Source organism: Notolabrus celidotus, chromosome 18, assembly GCF_009762535.1.
Source record: "Notolabrus celidotus isolate fNotCel1 chromosome 18, fNotCel1.pri, whole genome shotgun sequence".
In the NCBI taxonomy this organism is placed as follows: domain Eukaryota; kingdom Metazoa; phylum Chordata; class Actinopteri; order Labriformes; family Labridae; genus Notolabrus; species Notolabrus celidotus.
Window position 1 is genome coordinate 4,900,063 of NC_048289.1, and position 17,263 is coordinate 4,917,325.

Sequence of the window (17,263 nt, forward strand, 5' to 3'; positions counted from 1 at the left end):
TGTGTATTACATGCCTGTATTCAGACTTTATCAGACTTTATTTATAAAGCTATTTTCATACAATGACATTGTAACACAAAGTGCTGTACATAAAAACAACTTAAAATAGAATAAATTAAAAATATATAAATATAAGAATAAAAAGACCCCCCATCCTTATCCCAACCCAAGCCTGACCCCAAACACACCCCACAATCTTAAAGTTAAGAACACAATATATGCAATAATAATAATAATAATAATAACAATCAAAATAAAATAAATAAATACAGAAATTAAAAATAAAAAAGAAGTTGCTGAACGAACTGAGGAAACGCTCTCATGATATCTTACTGAGGAAACACTGGAGGTAAAATAAGATGTTAAAATTCAACACAGGAAATAAATACATTTGTAAGATAATAAAACATATTATAAAACATATAATAGAAAATATTAATCCAGTAAAAGAAAATAAGATGCTATATTTTAAAAAAGGGACTACATTTTGAACTGGATAATAAATAAATAAAAACAGTAAGGTGAAATAAAAGTGTTATAAGAATAAAACTAATATTGTTGGACCCCCTTTAAAACGAGATAACACATCTAAAGTGATTATTCTTAATAAAGAATACATGACAGACAGTACCTGAACTCACATCACTACTTTACTTCACCAGCATGTGACAGAGGATCACATGACATACATATGGGTTTTCCTGGGAAACCGCGCCCCCTGATTGGCTGTGAGTTATGCTCCGGACAGCAGCTCTCTCTCTGATTGGACGGCAGCCTTTAAGCGAAGCTGCGCTTCCTGGTTCTCTGCAAATGGACAATTTAAGTTGTTTTTGAACCTGCGCTACGGTGGGAAAGTGGCTTCACTTAACTCGGGATTACAATGTCACCCAGAAGCGGCTGTAGCCTGACTCTGCTCCTCGTACTGGGTCTCTTTGTGACCGCCTCCTGTAAGTTCCCCTCCCTGGACCACATCAAACCGAAAGCCAGCAACAAGGTGCAGGGGAGAGCTGTGGTGGGGCTACTGAAGCGTCTCCTCGGGAACAGGTCCACAGAGTTCATCGTGTCAGTCAACAAGAGCCTTTCCAATGACAGTCTGGATTTGTGTGAGCTTAGATCCACCAAAAACAACAAGATAGTCGCCACGGGGAGCTCAGGAGTGGCTGTGGCGTCCGGGATTTACAATTATCTGAAGTATTTCTGCAACTGCCATGTTTCATGGTCCGGGGACCAGCTGGACCTGCCCCGTCCCCTGCCAAGGCTCACCGGAGTCCTGCGGATCAACACCCAGCACAGGTCAGTGACACACCGGGTTCACCCAGGGAGAGCCTGCCTGGAGAGTCAGCAGCAGGAAGACCAGCACAGATACTTTCACTGCTACATACTCACACTGATGATATGCAAACATGCAACTTTTACAAAGTTGGAGGAACATTTATATTTTTTACATTCTATTAAAAAAATGACATTAAACACTTTTACAGAGAAGAAAACTAATTTACTAAACCAGAATCACTTTTACATAAGAAATGTTAATTTTGAGATCTTCCTGCTGCAATGGCACAATGCAGAGGAGCCAAGTAAATCACTGCAGTACTTTTGGATCACTGAAATATAAGTATATATAAGTAAATATATATATATTAAGGACAACATTTTATAAAACAAAATGACATTAAACTGTTGTACCGAGAACAAAACAAAATGACATTGAAGAAAACCAATCTACTAAACCAGGAACACTTTTAAAGAGACGGAACATTTATACCAGAAACACGTTTACAAACAGATTCTACAGGAAAAGGAATGTACCAATATTTGATTTCAAAATAAAAGACGTCTGTAATATGACAGTGTGCAACAGCCAGGTAATGAATATATATTGGACATCAACAACCCTGTTTCCGCCATAGACTGTAATAATGAATGTAGTATCCATGACATCACCTATCTGTTCCTGAGCGCTGTTTTAAGCCAATCGTTGGCGGGAGCCATATTGGAAATGCTGAACTCAACCTAACTTTTGTCAAGCTAGTGTGACGTAATGCTAACAGCTAAAGTGTTCCTGCCTGTCAGTCAAGTCAGTCATGTCCTTAAATGGGCAAAACTCTTATTCTTGATATCTTATGAACTGTTGCGTTAGAGAAAAATTCACCCCCTGTACAGTGTTATTAGCTACGCAGACCCAAGCCGTTTTTTTAACCAGGCTGTAAACATGTTTATTTCTGCTGCAAAGATCGACTTTTTAAAATGGGTGTGTTTGTGGTTTCCGGTACTTCCGGAGTTAGCCTCAAGTGGACGCTAAAGGAACTGCAGTTTTTAACTCTTCAGCATTGGCTTCATATTTTGAGACTGGGGGTTTCCACTAAAATATTTTGATTCAGACTGATAAGACAAAACCTCAAAATATGCCAATCACAGCTCTGATTTGGAATTTCAAAATAAATGTATATGCTAAATTTCCAATGGTTTTTATTTTGCAATTCCAAATCAGAGATAGCTGTGATTGGCAGGAACACATTTTGAGTTAGGGCTGGGCAATAAAACGATAACGATTATTATCGTGATAGTATTTTTCTCAATATAGATATGACAATTGTACGATAAAACAGATATATTCAAACCTGTAATTACACCACCCATCCACTGCAAAGGGAGGGGGCACTAGTGTGTCTTAAATGCTAGTTCCAACCCAACATTAAACAGAAAAAGAAGTTGGCATCGAGGGTGAGAGGTAGGCGGGTTTGGACCGGAATCTAAACACAGATGAAATGAGCGACAGCGACACAGAAGAAAACCCGAAACCTAGCAGCTCAAAGCAGCGTGAAAACATGCTCAACAAGAAGGTCACTAAACTTCATTAGTTCAGATATTTTGGCTCTATACTAGACGACTAGATCCAAGATACAAGCTGACAAACCGTCTGGTTTCTTCAAGTTTCATGCAGGAGAACAAAATCTGCTTTTAAAATTATATGAATGATAAGATATCGACTGATATAAAAAATGTTATCGTGATAACATTTTTTTCAATATTGCCCAGCTCTGTTTTGAGGTGTTCTCTTATCAGTCTGAATCAACATATTTTGGTGGAAACAGGGTTGTTGATGTCAAAAGTATATATTAATTCCCTGGCTGTTGCAATTTTTTACATTACAGATGTCTTTTAATTTGAAAATCATTGGTACATTCCTCTTCCTGTAGAATCTGCAGTTTGTAAATGTGTTTCTGGTAAAAATGTTCTGTCTCTTTAAAAGTGTTTCTGATTTAGTAAATTTGATCTCTTAAATGTAAATTTATTTTGTTCTTGGTAAAACAGTTCAATGTCATTTTGTTTTATAAAATGTTAAAATGTTTTCCTAAATATAAATTTGTCTCCAAATTTGTAAAAGTGTTTCATCCTTTGTAAAGTTGCATTGAACTTCCCAACAACCTTAACATTAAGCTACGCTGTGGAAACATACTTCACAAGTATCCTCTCTGAGACCAGATATCATTCATATTCTTAGATTTAAGTGATGTAAAAGTACTGCAGTGATTCACTTGGCTCCTCTTGCATTGTGCCGTTGCAGCAGAAAGATCTCAAAATTAACATTTTTTATGTAAAAGTTGTGATGGGGATATGGGAATAACTAATAAATCTACAATTTGCACATGCTATAAAATCATAACAATGCAAAACACTATGTTCCTCAAAATTCATTTGAAGGAATGAATTCATCTGGATATCTTATACAGCTGAATGAAATGGGGCATTACTCCCAGTAGTGCAAATAAACGACAGACAAACAAAACAGACAAAACAACAAGATGAAGATGGACTGGGACAGCACTGACGATGCAAATTGGACTTAATATTGCCCAATGAGTAAATAGATAACACAGAATAAGTGAGGTACTGCAGGGTTTCTCTTGAAATGTACATTACATAATCAGTATGTTTTATTTCACACTGTTAAATGCTAAGAATGAAGCATATCTGCCTCATCTGTCCTCCTGTGTTATGGCCGATGTAAACGCTCTGCTGAATTATCCAACTGTAAATTTCTGTACATCAGCAAAACAACTTCAGGGATGTTCTTTTCCCACCAAATCTGTTTCACACTGCTGTACACTGGATGTGTGCCAGCTCCTCTCAGCGGCAGCCCCAGAACCTCACTGGATAGACTCTGAAAGTCCTGTGACCGGACTCAACGACCGTGAGAATAAGAGAGGTGCAGTGATGTTTGGTGTATTGTGTTGGCACATTAGTCTCCATGCTGCCCTGTAGATAAGACAGAGAGTGATTTAGTGAGTGTACATGCAAAGTGTACTGAACAGGAAGGTATGGCATGTCTATGTGTTTGAACTCTATGATGGCAGGGTTTGTTGGGCATGTAACCATGGCCCCCCTCCTCCGCAACACAACACAGCCAAACCCATGGGTGCATGAGAAATGGAGCGTTGTCACACATTATTTTTCATTGTTTACTCTGAGCACTACGGACACTTGTAAACGCGGCCTGGCCCTTTAAAGGACCCTTCTTTTCAATTATCTGTTGTGCATTAGACCCGCATCGGCTCACTGCAGTTATGTCATGTGCACAGTGGCTGGATTGAAAAAGCCACGGCAAGCATAGCACAGTTTAGTTTTCCCATGACTGTAGTTCTTAGCCAGCAGCTCGAGGCTTCAGGGATTTACCAGCTGAAGGTAACTCAGGGTTGAACCGTGGCTTTAGAGACCAGCGGGCCCTGCGTGATCTTTAAATCAGGTTCTGAATGAAGCCAGTTATTTCACAAGCGCTTCTAAATTTCTGTTTTTTTTCTTACTTTTGGTTGAACCTCAATCAGTATCTGCTCCTCAGATATGTCACTAAGGAATGAGTCAACTTTGTAATGTTTGTGGCGTCTATCTTATTAAAAATGACCAAAGTCTAACTTCATTCACCTGGTTTTAGCCTTCATTTCAATCTGTAGCTGTCAGACAAAGAGGCACCTGATATATAGCACCTTTAAAAACAAATGTTTACTAGTTGAGATGCAGGTGAATTATCTCCTTTGTCCATAACATGCTGCGTTATCAGTCACCCACGCCAGAACCACGTTTACAAAATACTATTTCAATGACTCTGCAACACTCACCTGCTCTACCCCAAGCTCTCTCCTGAAGTCTGTGCACCGAGTCTCCCAGATTCTGTGATCTTGTTCTTTTGGTTACTGCCAAGCAGCAACCTCCAGTCTTAAAATATGAAACCTATGTGGAAGTTTAAAAAACTGCAGTTCATTGAGCGTCCACTTGAGGCTGGTGGCAGAAACACCAGAAACCACATACATACACATTTGAAAAAAGACGATCTTTACAGCAGAAATAAACATGTTTACAGCCTGGTTCAAAACATGAGTTTAGGTCTGAATCATAGACTTTACCTCACACCAGCTGGACAGACATTAGGTGGAGTTCAACATTTCCAATATGGCACCCGGCGGCGATTGGCTTCAAAACAGCGCTTGAGAACCAGATATGTGACGTCACGGATACTACATCCATTATTTATACAGTCTATGGTTACTGCCCAAAGGTGACATCACCTTTGGGATGTGGATTGACTTGTAACTGAAGCTTGCCTTCTGGTTCAGCCTCCTGACTCTGCTTATACACTTGTTCTCAGAATTATTCATACCCTTGTTAATTTTTGTGATTTTTTATTTTTGTGATGAAACTAATGCATTTTTTTCAAGTTTGTTTATGAATTATATGTGACCAACAAGTGAAAGAATGACAACAATACACAATTGAAGAACATCTTCATTTCATGGGTATTTTATTGATGGATTACCAAAAAATGCTATGTTCAAAATTATTCATACCCCTGACAATATCTCAACAAAATGTCCCAAATGTGTTAATCTTTGTCCTAAAGTTATTTCATGATGTCACAATGGAATATATACCTTTTTGTTGACCAAATGTTAAACAATGATAAAAAAGTAGCATCTTTCCAGAAGAGTATAAATAGAGGAAACGTGTTTTGGTCATACTCAATTTTTGGTCATCATGGTCAAGAAGAAGGACCTCAGTGAGGACCTGCGTCAACGTCTCGTGTGTGTCCATAGTAAAGGAAAGGGTTACAAGGCCATTTCAAAGCAGTTTGATGTCCCTGTGGCAACAGTCCAGAGCATAATCAACAAGCACAAGAGGTTTAACACTGTTAAAAACCTCAGTGGGCGTGGCAGGAAGCGTAAGGTGTCCCCCAAACTTGCCAGAAAAATATGTCGAGAGGTCAACAACAACCCCCAGACCACAACTAAGACCCTAATGGGAACGCTTGACCAGGCAGGGACGAAGGTGTCACGGTCCACCATCGAGCGGGTCTTGCACAGAGGAGGTCTCCATGGACGTAGGCCTCGGAAGACACCGCTGCTCAGGAAAAAACATGTGGAGGCTCGCCTGGCCTTTGCTAGAGGTCATCTGAAGCAAGATCCTAACTTTTGGTCAACCATCCTGTGGTCTGATGAGACAAAGTTGGAGTTATTTGGCCATATGGATGCCCAATATGTCTGGAGGAAGAAAGGAGAGGCATACAAGCCGAAGAACACTGTCCCCACCATCAAGCATGGTGGTGGAAGCATAATGTTATGGGGATGCTTCTCTTCCAGTGGCACAGGGAACCTTGTCAAGGTCCAAGGAATCATGAAAAAGGAGGATTGCATCAGGATCCTTGATGAAAACGTGAAGGAATCTGCTGAGAAACTCCAGCTCAGCCACAACTGGACGTACCAGCAGGACAATGATCCTAAACACACTGCCAAGGTAGTGAAGAAATGGTTCAAGGACAATGATGTCAACGTCCTCGAAAGTCAGAGTCCTGACCTGAATCCGATCGAGAACTTGTGGCGAGACTTGAAGACCAGAGTGATGGCTAGGAAACCGACCAACCTGACCCAGCTTGAGGCCTTTGCCAATGAAGAGTGGGCCAACATTCCACAGAAGACATGCAGGAAGCTTGTGGACACGTACAAGAATCGTCTAGAAGCAGTCATAAAAAACAAAGGCTATGCTATTGACTATAAAAGAAAGACATTTGATTAGGGTATGAATAATTTTGAACATAGCATTTTTTGGTAATCCATCAATAAAATACCCATGAAATGAAGATGTTCTTGAATTGTGTATTGTTGTCATTCTTTCACTTGTTGGTCACATATAATTCATAAACAAACTTGAAAAAAATGCATTAGTTTCATCCCAAAAATAAAAAATCACAAAAATGAACAAGGGTATGAATAATTCTGAGGACAAGTGTACATAATCCACAGTGAACAAGACCCAAAGATACTTGAACCTCCTTTGCTTGAGGTAGGAACTGACTGTTTTCCAGCAGAACACGAAACTCTGGCGGTCCCTCCTCTAGAATTGTCTGCAGGATACAAGAATACAGGGCCAGTGAGGGACTCCCTCGGTAACATCTCTTCAAATAATAGTCTCAGCCTTTCTTACTGCAACTTGTGACTCTAACCATGAGCAACTCCAGGAATAAGCTGAACCCAGCGCTTTGCTTTCGCCTACATTTGCCTCACTTATTCTTTTGTATCAGTTGCAAACAATGCTGAGAGTATTTGAAACTACAGACTTTGAGCATGCTCTTTTTATCACCACGAACATTCATAATAAACAAACTTGATGACATCTACTAAATGTATTGAATGTGCATTTGCTGTATTTTCTATATTTGATTGAAAGTCATGTATCAGGTTGATAATAAACTATGTGTGTGTGTGTGTGTGTTTGAATCTAGATTTCGGTATTACCAGAACGTCTGCACCTTTAGCTACTCCACTGTGTGGTGGGACTGGCCAAGATGGGAGAGAGAGATCGACTGGATGGCCCTCAATGGAATCAATCTACCGCTGGCTTTCACTGGCCAAGAGGCCCTGTGGCAGGAGGTAAGGCCTCACCTGATGTTACTTTGTTTGACAGAAACGTGCGAGGTATTAAATCAAGACAGGAGCATTTTCTTGTGATCTTTGAAATTTGCTGCACACCTTGATAAAAGCATCACCATGTGAGGAGAAGCTCATTAACTTGTGGCGTACCTTCAGGTTTACCGGGCTCTCGGGCTGAACCAGTCGGAGATCGAGGAGTTCTTCTCCGGCCCGGCCTTCCTCGCCTGGAACCGTATGGGCAACATGTTCAAGTTTGGTGGACCCCTGCCACAGTCCTGGCACATAAACCAACTCTACCTCCAAGTAATGAAACCTGCATGCTAGTTAACACAGAGACATGACACTTTGGTGGAATCAAACACTGAGGTTAAATATGAAAACAACAAGCAGACGGGCCAGCTGAAACTTCAAGCACAAGAATCTAACTTGCATCCTCACTGCTTTTTGCCATTTGTAGTGTTCAGTGTTTTTATCTCTCTCTCTTAAACTCTCAAACTTTATTGTTGGGATCTTGAAACACGGTGACATCGCTTCAGTTTCAGCCTTCTACCAAGTTGGCCCAGTAATCCAAACCACATCATATGGGAAGATAAAACTCATGACGTGTTTCTGGTGCTTTGCCTTAATCCCTCTCTCATTTGAACATTGTCTGTGTTTTAATAGTATAAAATCCTGGAGCGTACGAGATCCTTCGGCATGATTCCTGTGCTGCCAGCCTTCTCTGGAAACATTCCCAAGGGAATCCTCAGGTGAGCGTCTTTAGATTGAACTGCCCTATTAACATACGACACATGATGTCCTTGTTTTAGAGTGCATGGACCAAATGAAGTCACCTGGATGCTTTTTAGTCCAGATGAGAACTTGGGGAGATGGGACACTTCTGCCTCTTGTGGACAGAATTAGTTCTGCAACAAACTCTAAAAGAATTCACTGCAAAAAATCTAAACTAAGCAAGTGTTTTTGTTTTTTGTAAAACATGATCAATCAGGCACAATATAAGGCACATTGACCTGACAAGTCTAGACATCTTATTTCAAGGTATTACAAGCCAAAATTCAAGACCTGAATTGATTGAAATTTATAAAAATAAAATAAAAATAAAAAAGCCAGTGACTTAAGAAAAAGTGATTGGGATTCCAGCTCTTTTTAGAGAGCCGTTCTCTTGGCTCGGCTCACTACAGAGAGCCGGCTCTTTTGGCTCCCAAGTGGCTCCTCAGATTTTTTCTTGTTTAAATTAATGTATGACTTAAAATAATGTAAAATTATATGTAAAATTAGTAACTAATGTAAAAAACATACATTATATCAAATGTTTATTATTCATAAGGCTGTATTTATATACTCAACACAGCATTGTTCTAAAAAAAATAATTATAAAGTACAAAAACAAGACTCATCTCAGTTAGACAAATAGATCAAATCTCTGATTGTATGTTTATTATTTATAAACTTTTAAACCCCTTCATTAACAGCAGGTTCCCTTCACTGTCTTTATTCTTCTAACTGCACTGATGGATAAACAGTTCTAATGTCCATGACCTGGATGACTGAGATCCTTCACAGACACTTTTAATGTGCCTTCGCAGGTTTTTTGTGGACCCTGATTGATGACACTTTCACCTTGCACAGTCTACACTCTGCCTTTAAACAGTCTATGCCGTTTCAATGTGTCTAAAGTTTACTGTGTTTCCTGCAGTCACTCGTTTTCTCACCTTTCCAGTGCGTTCTCTGTCCGTCACGCACGTTCTCCCTCTCGTCTCCCTCCTGTTGGTGTGCTCACTGTGCTGTATGTGTCTGTAACCCCTCCCCTCCCCGTTCTGCTCAATGTAGACACGTGATTGGTCAAGACGTCACCATGTCTTGACCAATCACGTGAGGCTTTAACAGAAAAAGACGAGAAAAATAAAAAAACAATGTCTCCCAGTCAGGAGGCGGCTCCCGTCGTTTACATCAAAGAGCCAGCTCTTAGAGCCGGATCGTTCGCGACCGACACATCACTAGTAAGAAAACTGTACTAGTTACGTTTTTTGAAATATCAGAAATGTCTTAATTCATTACAAACAACTTAGGTCTTATCTTTGACTTCAGACAGACGTTTATCTGGATCTGTCGTGTGAATGTGGCTGAAAAAGACAATCTTAAAGTTTCAGCACACCAAGACATTTTAGACAATGGTCTGCTTCCAACTTTGTGTCAACAGTTTGGGGAAAGCCCTTTTCTGTCCCACCATGACTGAACCCCAGTGCACAAAGCACGGACTATAAAGACCTGGTTTGATGAGTTCACTGTGGAAGAACTGAACCCTGACCTCTCATAAACGCTCTACAGAATGAACGGGCACACGTTGCCACAGAAACCCCTTTTCTATTAACGCAAACCGGGTTGTAGTTCCAAGCTGGTGCTTGTGCTGGTTTGGAGCTGGTTCAACTTGCAAACCATCTTGGCACCAGTTTGTTTTTCCACCCACTCGAGCCCGTGGAAGAGCCACGTCATGACGTCACTTCTACGTGACCGCTTTTCCCAGCAGTGCTAGCGTGAACTTTCGCTCACAACAACGATTCAGACTACTTTTGGATCTCCTGCGGGGTCCAAACTGCAAGGAGGCAGCTTGTTTCCTCGACCAACCACTGCTTAGCTTTGGAATCCATTAGCTTCGTCTTTGCTATTTTTTCGCTGCAGGAAAATGGCGGAAACTCGTCTGGTTTGACTTTTTGGTCACGGCAACCCCGCCCTTTGCCCCTGACGTAAGCTGTTTGTGGTTCTGGACCAGCAAAGAATTGGTGCTGCTATAGAACCTGTTTTCCTGGCTGGGAGTCTGTTCTCTCACAGTCTAAACACAAAAACTGGTTTTCAATTGAGCACCAGCTCCAAACCGGCCCTGAAACTGCCTCTGTACCATCTGTGGAAAGACTTCAAGAAGAGTGGAAGCTGTTAGAGCAGCAATAGGGGAACAACTCCATATTAAAGAATGTGAATACAATGTCACTACAGTCCTTGTTGGTGTGATGGTCAGGCGTCCAAATACTTTTGTCTATATAGTTTGGAGTTGGCCGTCTATTCATCAGTATGATCCATTTTCCTCAAGTGCATGTCTTCAATCGAGTCAAAAACATCCGCTCTTATGAACTTATTGGTTTCTGTTGGTTAAGGGTCAAAGGGTGAGGTGATTGAGACCTAAATGAACTTTGACCTGCCTGAGAGAGCTTCTATAATGAAAGTAGAACAAGTTTGAACTTCCTCAATTCTTCTTTTTTCTTCCTCGCACAATCTCCAACCTCTTCAGGCATCATCATCATGCCTTTAGGAAAGATGTGGCCCTTCTCAGTCATTGACGACTTCATGCTATAAGTCGTTCTCTGTGAGCTAAGGAAGTCACATTTGATCCTCCTGATATGTCGGCAAAGTAAACAGCATAATTTTTCAGTTCATTACATCCCTCGAGGTAGCAGCCATCTAACTGTTGCCTGTGAGTCTCAGTTTCATTGTAAATAGCAGAAAAAGGGTTCACTATGGCTCATTTTAGGGGTATGAATCCCAAACAGGAACAGATTTTGTGGGAGACTGTAAGTGTTCATTGTCAACAATTTTCGCTCACTTATTGCATCATCTGTGAGTGTGGCCGTGCAGAACAGGGAGGAACACCACACGATCGTTCACTATTCATGCACATGCTGACCTGAAAACACCTCAGTGCACTGATTAATGTCAGGTATTAGGTATGGAAAGATGTCTTGTTACAGTGTCAAACATTCGAATCACTGAAGTGTTCCTGGTGTTTCAGGTTGCATCCAGAAGCCAACGTAACCAGATTGGGGCCTTGGTCTCATTTCAACTGCAGCTTCTCCTGCTCCTACATCTTAGACCCTCGGGACCCTCTTTTCCTCCGGATCGGTTCCCTCTTTCTGTCCCAGGTGGTGAAACAGTTCGGCACAGATCACATCTACAACACGGACACCTTCAATGAGATGACTCCCCCGTCCTCTGACTTGGCCTACCTGTCAGCAGCCAGCCGCTCCGTCTTTGCCTCCATGACGGCAGGTCAGTGTCTGGGTGTTTTAAATCTAACAGTGTCTGTGTGAATGCTGTTATTCTGGGCAACAAGTCCAATAATTGCCCTAGTTAGATTCCCCTTGGATGACCTGTTGTCCAACTCTCTTACACAGACAGCCCCCCGCCCCTCCCTCATGCCCCCTGCTGCCCTTCATTTTCAAAACCGTCACCTTCCTGTCCCTCATCCAGATCTCATTTTTTCTCCCCAGTTGATCCTCAGGCAATTTGGCTGATGCAAGGCTGGCTGTTCTTCAGTGATGCAGTGTTCTGGAAGCCGGCCCGGATTCAGGCCCTGTTACACGGGGTGCCCCTTGGGAGAATGATCGTGCTGGACCTGTTTGCAGAGACAGAGCCAATTTTCTCCTACACTGAGTCCTTCTATGGGCAGCCCTTCATCTGGTGCATGTTACAAAACTTTGGGGGCAACAGTGGGTTCTTTGGCACGGTGGAGAGCATCAATTCAGGACCCTTCAAAGCCTTACATTTCCCAAACTCCACTCTGGTGGGCATCGGCATGACACCAGAGGGCATCGAGCAGAACCCCGTGATGTTCGAGTTGATGAGCGAGCTGGCCTGGCGTAAGGAGCCCGTCAACTTGTACAACTGGGTGTCGCTGTATGCAGTCCGTCGCTATGGCAGCTCACGAAGTAACCTCACCACTGCATGGAGGCTTCTGTTATCCAGCGTCTACAACTGCACCGTGCCTCATTACAAGAACCACAACCACAGCCCACTGGTACGCCGGCCGTCCTTCCGCATGAACACAGACCTTTGGTACGACCCTGCTGACTTGTATAAAGCCTGGAGGTTGATGATAGAGGCAGGTTCATCTCTCATCTCTAAGGAGACCTTCCGGTATGATCTTGTTGATGTGACTCGGCAGGTCCTACAAGTCCTTACGACATCCTATTACAAAGATATCACAGAGGCCTTCCACAACCAGAAGCTGCCAGAGCTGCTGACTGCAGGTGGGGTTCTGGTCTACGATCTCTTACCTGAGCTGAATCGATTACTGAGCAGTGACTCCAACTTTCTGTTGGGGACCTGGCTGGACCGGGCTCGATCCATAGCCATAGATGACAAGGAGGCAGAGCTGTATGACATGAACGCCAGAAACCAGCTCACTCTCTGGGGTCCCAGTGGGGAGATAATTGACTACGCCAGCAAAGAGTGGGGAGGCCTTATGGAGGACTACTACGCCCAGCGGTGGGGGCTGTTTGTTCACACGCTGGTCGAGTGTCTGGACAGCGGACAGCCATTCAAGCAGGACACCTTCAACCACGCAGTTTTCCAAGTAGAGAAGGGATTTATTTATAACAGCCGGAAATACCCGACCAAGCCTCATGGAGACACGTATGAGATAGCCCACAGGATCTTCCTCAAGTACTACCCACAGGCCTTGAAGAGACTATAGTGAGCGGACTATGCTCTGTAAAAACTCCTCTCAAGTTGCAGCAAGAAGAATGTTGTCCTCCACCTTTTTTCCTCCGGTTCTCCATGGCTATTCCAAAACATCTTTTGATATAGAAGATCATACAGCCTGAGTTTACAGGAACAATCTGCTTTGCACTTCTAGTGAAGTCAGCGTTAGATAGTCCTGCAAGGGTTTCATTTTATATTCACAATGACCAAATATTCACTCGTTTCTTATTAAAATAGGAGTCAAATTAAGACTTGGGGCAGTTTACATCCGAACAAAATCATCTGGTATTCACAACTACGTGCACTCTCCCTCACTTAGTCAACATGAGGCAGGATCCGTCCCGTATTTAAAGTATTTAGTTTAGTCACTGTGTTTCACATGCTTAGAAAGACAATGAGTTTCATGAGACACAGCTTAGAGGTGTTAAATCAGGCAACACAGACAGGTATAAGGTCTGCAACTGTTTACAAAAAGACTCGTCCTGTCAGTCTAAGCCGGTGAACACTGACCGATACACCAGTGAAGACTGAAGACACGCAGCCAAGACCACCTCCAGATTGTTTCTCAGTCCATCATGGGTACATTAACGACTTTTCTATGAGCTGTCCACTTTGTAAAATAGGGTCTGACTTCCTCATAATTCTACAGTTTCAATGCATTTGAGTGTAAAATGTTAAAAACAAAATCTGATGGTTTGCAAATCAACTGAGAATAGTGCTAAGACAACATTTATTATGTTCTGAAATAGATGCTCATTTTGAATTTGTCATGCTAAAATTTAAAAAAAGCACCTGTAGGAACTTCTCTGTACGAACTACATTACTCTGAAACAGGTTGGAAACATGACTGTGTATAAAACAGGCACCTTGAGTCTCTTGCTGCAGGCTCTTATGTATCCTCTTACCATCAATGATGCTGGATATCGAACTGGGACCAGATAACACTCTGGGTGGTCCCTCTCCTCTTTAGAGCAGAAGAAGCAGCGTCCATGTTTTCCAAAAAGAATGTCAAATTCCATTTGTTGGACCACAGGACAGTTTTCCACTTCCTCTCAGTCCATCTTAAACGGGCTCAGGTCCAGAGAAGTCTCTGTGTTTCTGGATCATATGGTTTCCTCTCATCATGGTTCAGTTTGAACCTGCATTTGCGGGTGCACAATGAACTCCCTAGACAAGAGTTTTTGGACACTTCCAAGTGTATCCCATGTAGTGGAAATCCCTTATCACTATTTTGAGTCCATTCAGTGATTTCCACTACAGAGTCAGGTCTGTTTTTAATGCAGTGCTCCCTGAGGGCCTGGAGATCAGGTCCACCCAGTCCTGGTTTTGGTCCTTGCCCTTTTAGTAAAGAGGTATCTTCAGAATTTCTGAATCTTGTAATGATATTGTGTTCTGTAGATGATGAAATCTACTCTTTCTTATCTTTTTACTCTGAGGAACATTGTTCTGAAACTGTTGAACTACTGCTCACACAGTCTCTCACAGAGTGATGAACCTGTTCCCATCTTTCCCTCTGAGAGACGCAGCCTCTCTGGAGTGTCATTTTTAAACCCAGCCATGTGACTAACCTGTTGATCATTAACCTCATTAGTCGGGAGAAACTCTTCCAGGTGCTTTTTTGCAAAACAAAAATTCAGCGATTTGTTAGTTTTGAGGTCTTCACACTATTTTCAATTACATATGGGGTTTAAATAATTTGCAAACCATCAAAATCTGTTTGTACCAACATTTAGGATTCACCAAGAATCACAATCCAAGAGTCCAGATGAGAAGATTGATATGAGTCGTGTGTGTTAGGACTGATCAGAAACAAGGATGTGGTTAGCCTAGCTTAGAAGTAAAACGGGAAGCAACGGGAATCAGTTCCCTCCGTCCACATTAAAAACATGTCTAAAGCTGTGTTGCTCTTTAATGCACAACAGAAAATCTAGAGTAGCTGTTTTTCAGGGGGAAGCATGTTCAGGAGCCTTGTCTTCCCAGAAGGCCAACCAAAGTCTGTGGTCTAGCCTTTTGAAATCTTTATTTTGTCTTTTTTTTTTTTTTGCTGGAAGTGCCAGTATATGTGCCAGTGGAGTTTGATTGTAGCGAGAGGCAAAGTTATGGGGATAGGGGGGCAGAGTTATGTCTAAGGGGGACAAGGCCAGATTAAAACAGCACTCAGTTCTGCACTGCTAGCAAAGCATGGCCAACTTTGTGAAAGGGCTGCCAGTTAAATGTAAGGTTGACAATGACCGTCCTAACCACCGAAACAAAAACAAGAAATCATGATGACTCAGATCTCACGCTCAGCTTCAACTCCATCAACGCTGAGCCGCCCACACAGGAGAAGTTAACCAGTTCCTCCTGTCACTTTACGCTGCTTCTGTTATATAAGAGGCCGGTAAAATGCGAATGGTGTTTCAATGTAGTTCTTTCGATACAGGACTTTGTTAGCAGAGGATGTTCTGAGAGTGTGTTTTGATAATCATGGTTAACCACATCCTGACACCAAACACGAAACTGACATCAATCTGAACACCTTACTCTGGTAACGAGCAAACAACGATCACTAACATGAAAACTATCACAGTATCCCAGCAGACTTCTTTTTCTATGCAAAGAAGAATCTGAAAGGGTTTATCCTAAATATCAAAATATAACTACCAAGCAGTCTGGATATCTTTGGTCTTTTAAAGCAGTTTTCTTCTCAAGTTAAATTTTAAAAGCTGACACAGTTTATAAGATTTGTTGATCTCACAGCAACGTTTTATGAAAGTTTTATGGATGATGATTTGTTCCTCTGACAGGCCGGCTCTCGGTGCACCCCAGAAGAAAACTTGCTGTCCTCTGATGGTTCTTCAGTCATACAGTCTATTTTTATATGGTTTCATAAAGGCGTTGATCTGAGTCAGTTCACAGGTAAAACAATTGATTATAAAACAGTGCTTTTGTTTTGGACGACCACAGGATTTTAGATCCAATTTGAAAGGACAGTATTGTACGTGTTCCCTCTCACATATTGCACAGAGGGAGACGATTTTTTTAACATTTCAACACTCTTCTGAAATGATGTTTTAATTTTCATTACGCAGAAAAATCTGTCTCATATTATTCCTCCTTATGCCCGACCTCTATCCAGACAGTTTGTCTCAACTTCCAACATCACAACTTTACTTTTCTTTTCATTTATCCTCCTCTTTTTCACATTATATATATATATTTTATCGTTAGCCTGTCCCTTATAATCTCGGGTAGATTACTGAAGCTTAAATGATGTTTTTCTTTTCAGAACTAGTTCTAGGTATTTAGCCAGGATTACTATGATCAGTTATTATTGTGTTTTAGCAGTCACTACCTGAAAACAGATCACATTCACTATGTGCCTACCGACACTACATGCTCCACAAATGTTGGTAATCTTATATTGTTGAAATGTTTTTTGTATTTTGTTAAACTGTGGTTCTTAATCTCAGGCATGTCATAAAAGTCTTAAGGCTGTGTGACTAATACAATGATTTCATTCTTCTGTGTCGTGTCTGTGCTCCGTGTTTGATTTGTGCTGTTCACACATGAAATGTTCATTAAACAGAATTTGATGGTTTCAAATTATTAAACCCTACAGCATATTTAACTGTTTAAACTGTTATTGTTTTATACGTATATGCTGATCTTAAATGTTCATGCCAGCAACATGTTTAAAAGAAGTGTGGTGCCAGAACAAAAACATCTGGAGAAGCAGCTCCCGACTAATGAGGTTAAAGATGGGAAGAGGTTCACCGCTCTGTGAGAGACTGCGTGAGCAAATAGCTCAACAGTTTCAGAATAATGTTCCTCAGAGTAACATGACAAAGAGTTAGTGGATTTCATCTTTCAAGAATATCTTTACTGTCATT

At 41.5% G+C, this 17,263-nt stretch overlaps 1 protein-coding gene across 1 annotated transcript; it reads left to right on the forward strand.

The window, feature by feature from the left end:
* Window positions 1-775: 775 nt before the first annotated feature.
* On the forward strand, window positions 776-16,976 carry naglu (N-acetylglucosaminidase, alpha). The gene is made up of 6 exons (XM_034708440.1): window positions 776-1,293; window positions 7,772-7,919; window positions 8,076-8,222; window positions 8,583-8,668; window positions 11,701-11,957; window positions 12,179-16,976. Exons 1-6 carry the CDS (start codon window positions 881-883, stop codon window positions 13,381-13,383), a joined length of 2,256 nt encoding a protein of 751 aa, XP_034564331.1. The 5' UTR covers window positions 776-880; the 3' UTR covers window positions 13,384-16,976.
* Window positions 16,977-17,263: the final 287 nt, after the last annotated feature.

Bases quoted from the DNA above. Each gene is read 5' to 3' on its own strand.
- naglu (XM_034708440.1), top strand. From the start codon at position 881: ATGTCACCCAGAAGCGGCTGTAGCCTGACTCTGCTCCTCGTACTGGGT. The intron at 7,920-8,075 runs GTAAGGCCTCAC...GCGTACCTTCAG, and splicing joins AAGAGGCCCTGTGGCAGGAG to GTTTACCGGGCTCTCGGGCT. The intron at 8,669-11,700 runs GTGAGCGTCTTT...CTGGTGTTTCAG, and splicing joins ATTCCCAAGGGAATCCTCAG to GTTGCATCCAGAAGCCAACG.